Source organism: Echinops telfairi, unplaced genomic scaffold (genome assembly GCF_000313985.2).
Source record: "Echinops telfairi isolate 266 unplaced genomic scaffold, ASM31398v2 ScPeMD7_7457;HRSCAF=8495, whole genome shotgun sequence".
NCBI lineage: Eukaryota > Metazoa > Chordata > Mammalia > Afrosoricida > Tenrecidae > Echinops > Echinops telfairi.
Window position 1 is genome coordinate 35,425,303 of NW_022111357.1, and position 7,815 is coordinate 35,433,117.

Below are 7,815 nucleotides of genomic sequence, written 5' to 3' on the forward strand. Positions count from 1 at the left end.
GGAGCCTTTACTTGCTGATGGGACATGATTCAAAGGGAGAATAAACAGCTACAAACATCTATTAACAATGAGAATCCCCCCCCCCCCAAACAGGGGGACAAACGACAGAAACATGGGTGAAGGGAGACAGCAGATGGTGTAAAATATGAAAAAAAAATAGTGTATAAATTACCAAGGGTTCACAAGAGTGAGGGAGAGAGGGGGAAAATGAGGAAAGAAAATGTTTTGGAAATGATGATGGAAACCTATGTACAAATATGCTTGATACAATTGATGTATGGATTGTTATGAAATGTTAGAGCCCCCAATAAAATTATTTAGTAAAATGAAAAAAAAAAAAAAGCAATGAGAACATGGAATATACAAAGTATGAATCTAGGAAATGTTGAAGTGAAAAATGAAAGGGAATGCATAAATTGATATGCTAGGCATTAGTAAATTGAGATGGACTGACATTGCTAATTTTGAGTTGGATAATCATGTAATTTACTGTGTTGGGAATGACAAATTCATTAAGAACAGCATCACATTCGTTATCAAAAAGTAATACAACTATTATTCAAATTTACAGACTAACCATGAAAACTAGTGATGATCATTATTGGTGACTGGAATGTGAAAGTTGGAAACGGAAGGATCAGTAGTTGGAAAAGAAGGTTTTAGTGACAGAAATGAAACTAGAGATAGTTTGATTCGAACTCTCTAAGACCAGGGACTTCTTCATTACAAATACCCTCTAACAACACGAATGGCAACTAGAGACATGGACGTCACACCAGGAATCAAATGAACTACATCTGTGGAACGAGACCATCGAGAAGCTCTACATCAGCAGGCAAAGGAAGGCCGGGCTGACTGTGGAATCAATTGCTTACGTGCAAGTTCAGGTTGAGGATCAAGAAAATGAAAACAACTCCATGGCTGAGAACAGACTAGGGAGAAAGAATCTGTCATTTGCATTTCAAGACAGAGTCGACGTACTGGACACTACCGTCACCAAAGACCTGAAGAGCTGTGGGATCCCATCAAGGCCATCCTACACGAAGAAAGCAAAAGGTCCTTGCAGAGACTGCAAAGAAACGAGAAGCCCAGGGGATGTCAGAGGAGCCACTGAAACTTGCTACAGCAAATGGAAGAAATGAAAAGAAGAGCTGGTCAGAAATGTTCAGAGGGCAGCTCCACAAGACCAAGTTTTGCAGAAGCATGAAGAGAAAGAGGATGTAAAGATTATACAAAGTCATTGTGCCAAACAGAAATGGCCGATAGTCAACCATTCTAAGAGGTAGTAGATGATCCAGCAAGAACCAAGGTATTGGTATGGAAGGAAGCCGTTCAAGTTGCATTGAAGGCATCAGCAAAAGGCTCCAAGAATTGACCGAACACCAATTGAAATGTTTCAACAAGCTGAAGTAGTACTGGAAATGCTCACTGGTCTATGCAAAGGCATGTGGAAGACAGCTGTGGTAGTTACGTAACCTCTTGTCAATTTGAGACTTACAGGTGAAGGAGTGGAGTGTAGCATGTCAATCAGGTCGCAGCTTGATGACCTCATTTGGAGGCGCTAAGGAGATAAAGGCACTGGAGGAGGGACACATGCTGACTCCCTGCAAGACATTTCCATTGACAAGACAAGGGAGCTATGCTAGAGCTCTGGGGCCGGAGGAGCCACATGGAGACATTGCCAGTGCTGAGATGCTTCTACTGCCACTGGTTCCACAAGACTTTCCACCCACTGGCCTGTGATCTGCCTGCATTCGGCATCATTGCATGTGTTTCGTGCATCTAAAGAAGAATTTATGGACTAGTATTGAACATATGGGCAGATTTTGGACTTATGGGTTTGATCTGGACTGGGCTGCGATGTTGATCTCAACAGTCAATTGCTCTTGTATATAAAGCTCTTTCTTATACACATGAGTGTCTATGAATTTGTTTCTCTAGTCTACCTAGACCGAACAGCTATCTGGCCAACTGGCTGGAAGAGATGCATATGTGTGCCCATTCCAAAGAAAGGTGACCCAACAGAATGAGAAAATTATCTAATAATGCAAGTAAAATTTTCCTGAAGATAATTCAGACAATGATCTGAGTAGATCAATAGGGAGCTGCCAGAAATTCAAGCCAGGTCAGAAGAGGACGTGGAATGAGAGATGTCATTGCTGATGTCAAATGGAGCTTGACTGAAAGGAGAGATGGTAACAAAGATGTTTGTGTTTTACTGATTAAGCTAGGGCATTAACTGTGTAGGTCATAACAAACTATGGATAACCATGACAAGGAATGAGAATTCCAGAACATTTCTTTGTGTGCTCATGAGGAATCTGGGTATGAAACAGAACGAGAGAATGCTACCTGATTTAAAATCAGGGACGGTGAACTCAACTCACCAATTTGGTAGGAGAATCACCCATTGAAATTCAGAGGGCAGCATTTGTCTAACAAAATTCAGAGGGTTAGTAAGGAAGTCAGAATGGAAATAAGAAAAATAGGGTGAATTGCAATGTGTGCAACAAAATGTGTATGACTCATTGAACATAACAACTGATGATCTGTTCTGTAATTCCCAATAGGGAAAAAACAAAAGTTCAAGATCTAACCCTGAGGACTTGGAGATGTGATCCTGTTTGGAATTAGGGTCTTTGTGGTTGTGATGAGTTAACACGAGGGGGCCTAACTCAATATGACCAGTGTCTTTCTAAGAGAAAGGAAGAAGTCAGAAGGAAGATGGACAGGTGATGGTGAAAATGTAGGCTGGAGTTACGCTGTGTACGCCAAGGAATGCATGGAACTACAAGATGGAAGCCACGAGGAAGCACTCTTCCCTAGACAAGTCGGAGTGCGGCCTGAATTTGGACAGGAGAGGTGTGGTCAGGGTGGTATCCTTTCACCGTACTTACCCAATTTGTATGCTGAGCAGGTCAGCTGAGAAACCGTGATGTGCAGATGACAGGACTTGGCTTGCTGAAATCGAGGACTTGAAGCACTTGTTGATGAGGATCAAGGCCTGCAGCCTTCAGTATAGCTTGCACCTAACTGCCAAGAAAACAAAAGTCCTCACAACTGGACCAACAGGTAACATCGTGAAGAAAAGATTGAAGTGTCAAGCGACTTTGGCTTCCTTGGATCTATAATCCATGTTCAAAGACGCAGCAGTCAAGAAATCAATGTACTACTTTGGGAAAGTACTGTTTTTTGCGTGCTAACGATCCAAGGTGTCGCCTTCAGGATTAAGGTGTGCCAGAACCACGCTGCAGTATTTTCAATCATCTCATGCATGAGGAAGTTGGATAATGAATACGGAAGACTGAAGAATGGATGCATTTCAATTAGGGGCTAGGGGAAGAATACTGGACGTACTGTCGACTGCCAGAAGACAAGTCTGTCTTGGACGGAAGCGTGAGGCAGAACGCTCCCTAGAAGAATGGAGAGACTAGAGATGTTGTCCGGAGAGGCCAGTCTCTGGAGAAGGACATGAGCGTGGTAAAGCAGAAGACCCCCGACAAGCCGGAGTCATGGACTGGCTGCAACAAGAAGCTCAAGCACAGCACCATACTGAAGGGGTGCGGGGTCAGGCATTGTTTCCATCTACTGAGCGGGAACAGACTGGACGGCTCCTAGCAACTACAGGGAAAAGCAAAAGGCTGTCCATTTCTGAGGGCTTTGCCATGGAAAACTTGGACAATGAATAAAGAAGACTGGAAGAGAATTTGAATTATGGTGTTCCTAAAGGTCTTTGAAAGTCAAAGAACAAAACTGTCTTGGAGGAAGTACAAGAGTACTCTTTAGAAATGAGGAGGGTGTTATCAGGCATCAAAGACCCAGAACAAAATATATCATTGTGAATGAGGGGGGAGTACAGAGTGGAGACCCAAAGCCCATCTATAGGCAACTTACAAAAGGGTTGTGGGGAGGAGACGAGCCAGTCAGTGTAGCAACGATGAAACACAACTTTCCTCTAGTTCTTTAATGCTTCCTCCTCCCCACTATCATGATCCCAATTCTACCTTACAAATACAGCTAGACAAGAGCATGTACACGGGTACAGATAAGAGCTGGAAACAGGGAATCCGGGACAGATAAACCCCTCAGGACCAATAATGAGAGAAGCGATACCAGAATGGGAAGATGGGGGAGAAAGGGGAAACCGATCAAAATGTTCTACATATAACCCCCTCCCTGGGGGGCAGACAACAAAAAAGTGGGTGAAGGGAGACATCGGTCAGTGTAAGACATGAAAAAATAAGAATTTATAAATTATCAAGGGATCATGAGGGAGGGTGGGAGAGGGAGGGGAAAATGAGAAGCTGATACCAAGGGCTCAAGTAGAAAGAAAATGTTTTTAAAATGATGATGGCAACAAATGTACAAATGTACTTGACACAATGGATGTAAGTACGTATTGTGATAAGAGCTGTATGAGCCCTCAAAATGATTTTTTAAAAAGAAAGAAATGAGGAGGGTGAGATTTTGTCTCATTTCGGACATATTATGAGGAATACAGATAAAGTGAGAGGATCAGGAAAACGAGGATGCTCGACAAGATGGACGGATACAGTGACTCCAACAGTGGGCTCAAACCGTTCACTGTGAGGACGGGGAGGGTCCAGGCAGCGTTTTGTTTTGTTGTGCAGAGAGCTGCATCCAACAAGTCTTCTGAGGGTCAGCTCACTACTTACCACTGCATGAGTGAATCAGCTAAGTCCCCCATCCTCTCGTTTGTAAAATGTGTGGTAACAGCGCCACAATTTTGTCAGTTTGAAGGTGAAAAATCATCCCGATTTGAAGGAGAAAAAAACACTAACACCTTATGTTTGGCACATTCTGGGTATTCATATGACTTAAAAGAACAATGACATTCCACTAACTAAGCTGGTGAAGGAAGGCAGGAACGATGAGATTTCACCATCTCGCTCATGTTTAATAGAAATATTAAAAGCTCCTTTAACAGGGAACATTTCTTTCTGGTTGTTCTTTTCCTACATTTGTGGCAGAAATTTGATTTTAATGCCCTTGTGCAGACAGAAGCAAGCAGAGGTCTAAATTATACCAGGTCAACACCAAAACATTAATTCAAGAATGTATAATAGGATTCTAAATAATCTATCTAATAACAACAGCTGTGGTTGTTAGCTGCCTAGAGTCCATTCCAACCCTCGGTGGCATGTGTGTAGAACAGAGGGTTTTTTCAAGAGGCCTGCTGGCACTGCAGGGTAAGTGTAGTTAAGAGTTAGACTGCTGCTCATGAGGTGGGTGGCTGAAACCACCAGCTGCTTCTGGGAGAAAAGTGAGGCTCTCTGCTCCTGTAAAGATTTACAGCCGGAGTCACCTAACCTTATACAGAGCCCCGAGTCAGAACCAACTCGATAGCAGTGGGTACAGGATTTTCAAAGCTTCGCCCTTTAGGAAGCAGATGACCTGGCCTGTCTTTGGAGGTACTGACGGGTGGGCTCAAACTGCCGTCTTTTTCACTTAACCATTTTTGTTACACCTTATTTTGAGCCTTCAGAAGGAACAAAAACTGAGGGAACGCTCAGGTTTTCACCTGAATACCAGAGGAGGATGAGCGTCCGCCAATGTACACAAGCCAGCCATGGGTCCTGAGGGCTCTCTCGGGAACCTGTCTTAGGATGGTGCCAGCTCGGCAGCATTTGGACCCATTGTGCACGGGGTCTCTCTCCAAGGGTCAAGGCCAAATCCACTGCAGCCCACAACTACATACAGGTGGCCATTATAGCTACCCATCACACTCATTACACTGAAATCTACTAACATGATAAAACACTCGTTCATATAGCCTTATAACAAATAATAAAATAGGTAGGTGCTGCTACGTGCCACTATTCAAGAGCTAAATGTGAGCTTGTAGAATCAAAATCCCAACCCCCTTGCATTTTTGAAGTTTGGAGGCATTTGTTTTTGAGTTCCGGATGGGTGGAGAAGCTGGAAGGCGCAGGAACATCAGCGTTCCTTCCACGGCCACGATGGTGAGCAACTTGAAAATCTTCCCTCATCCCTTATCAGAGCATCCGCAGCTGTAGCTGAACTACCCTGCCCTGTGAGTTAGAATCAAGTATCTTTCTACGCAGAGGGAAAACCACCTTAATGCCACAGCATTCACATCCCAGTGACAAGCAGCAGGGGAAGATTACTGACCCCCCCGCCTTTTGTCTTACTTCTCTTTTTCCGCCCCATCTTTTAAAAAAAGGGGTGCACAATGCTGGTGATTCTCATTTCTGGGATTTAAAGTTTTCTACTTCGAGAGAGTATTCTACCATCACCAACGTCTCCTGTCAGACTCCGTGAAGGGGCCAGGGCTGGCCTCTCCTCCTCAGCCCACTCTCCGTCCACTTTGAGGCTGTTCTGGCACACTCCTCGAAGTGGGATACAGGCGGGCTTACTCCGGCTTAACTTCTGGACAGGAATCCATGAGCTAGGCAGTTAAACCATTTTTTAAATCTCTTCCTTTGGTTGGGGGGGGCGGCGGGGTGGAAGAGGAGGACAACTTCAGGAAAATGTTTATAGGTTAAATTATTTAGCAGCAGAAACTTGTACTGATTTTCTCATCCTAGGGACCTTAAAGCTTAGTTTATAAATGACCTGAAACTCTGAAATGTAAAAGAGAGAGACACAGCTTAGGAGGCTATCCCGGTCCCCACAGTGCCGCCAATGGTACAAGGTCAGATTAGAGCACAGGTCAGACTTTACGGTTTTTCTTCGTACCTCTGTGCGTTGCCCGAAATGCTGAAGTCCTTAGCTTTTACAGTACCGGGATCATAAAAAGAGGACACAAACCAAATTAATACTTAAATTAAATAGCATGATTTAATTTAGTTGCTGCTTAATCCTGAATCCTCTTAAATTAAAAAAAAAGTTATAATTAACTCTTAACGTTAATGAATTAGAACCTTCCAGAAAGCATGAATCCAAAAGGAAATGTCCACTGCGTGATAGCAGCCAGTTCTTCCACGGTTCTTTCTTTTCCTGTTTCTGTCTTGAACATTCTATAGATCAACGAGGAAAAAAAGTTCTCTACGGTTTCTATTTTATTCTCGGAGAGCACAGTGTTCTGGCCTGTTACTGAGCACGGTCTTCTAACAGGTACACAATTAACTCGTAGGTAGACAGCACGATGGCAGTGTTTGGTATCTGCCTGATGAGCTGGGCAAAGAGTCCTCTGTAGAAGGCCAGGTAACCTTCCTCCCGGAACACCAGGCGCGCGGTCTGCATGAAAGACTTGTACTTGGTGCCTTCCTCGCGGAGCCGCGTCCGTATGACTTCTGCAAAGAGAGGAAGACACCTTTTATACTCCAGGCACACGTTCTCTCCAGGCACCACGAGGAAGGCAAAGCAGCGAGCATGCAGCTTTGTCACACAGTTCGTCCCAGCACCACTTGCCATCACAGCTGTCCTCAGCCAGGGCGGCCACATACACAGGAACAGAATGAAAGGGTACACTTGTTTCAGACCAGGAACCCGTCAATTGTGGACATACGCGTGCGTGCGCACACCCACACCCACACCCAAGGGATGTTTAAAAAGCTTAGTTTGAAGGGGACTTAATATCCTTTATGGTTTTCTACTCCTATTTAGAGACTTGATTGTGTAAGACTTGATTAGTGCTTGGCTGTTAACTGAAAGGCTGGCCATTTGCATCCAGCCACCCACTTTGCAGGAGAAAGCCCTGGCAACCTGCTTCTCGGAGGATTATGGCCTAGAGAACCTACTGGGCAGTTCTATGTGGTCACACGGGTTGCTCTGCTTTGAAATGGACCTGACAGAACGTAGTAACCACACTCGCAATTAAGCATCTACAAC

The 7,815-nt window shown here is 44.2% G+C and overlaps 1 protein-coding gene across 1 annotated transcript in view; it reads right to left on the bottom strand.

Moving 5' to 3' along the window:
• Window positions 1–6,796: 6,796 nt before the first annotated feature.
• Window positions 6,797–7,815, bottom strand: part of SLC25A33 (solute carrier family 25 member 33) — a 31,341-nt gene continuing 30,322 nt past the window's right edge. Inside the window, exon 7 of the mRNA XM_013005378.3 lies at window positions 6,797–7,277. Within this exon, the coding sequence (XP_012860832.2) occupies window positions 7,075–7,277 (203 nt within the window). The 3' untranslated portion in view covers window positions 6,797–7,074. The remainder of the gene's footprint in view (window positions 7,278–7,815) is intronic.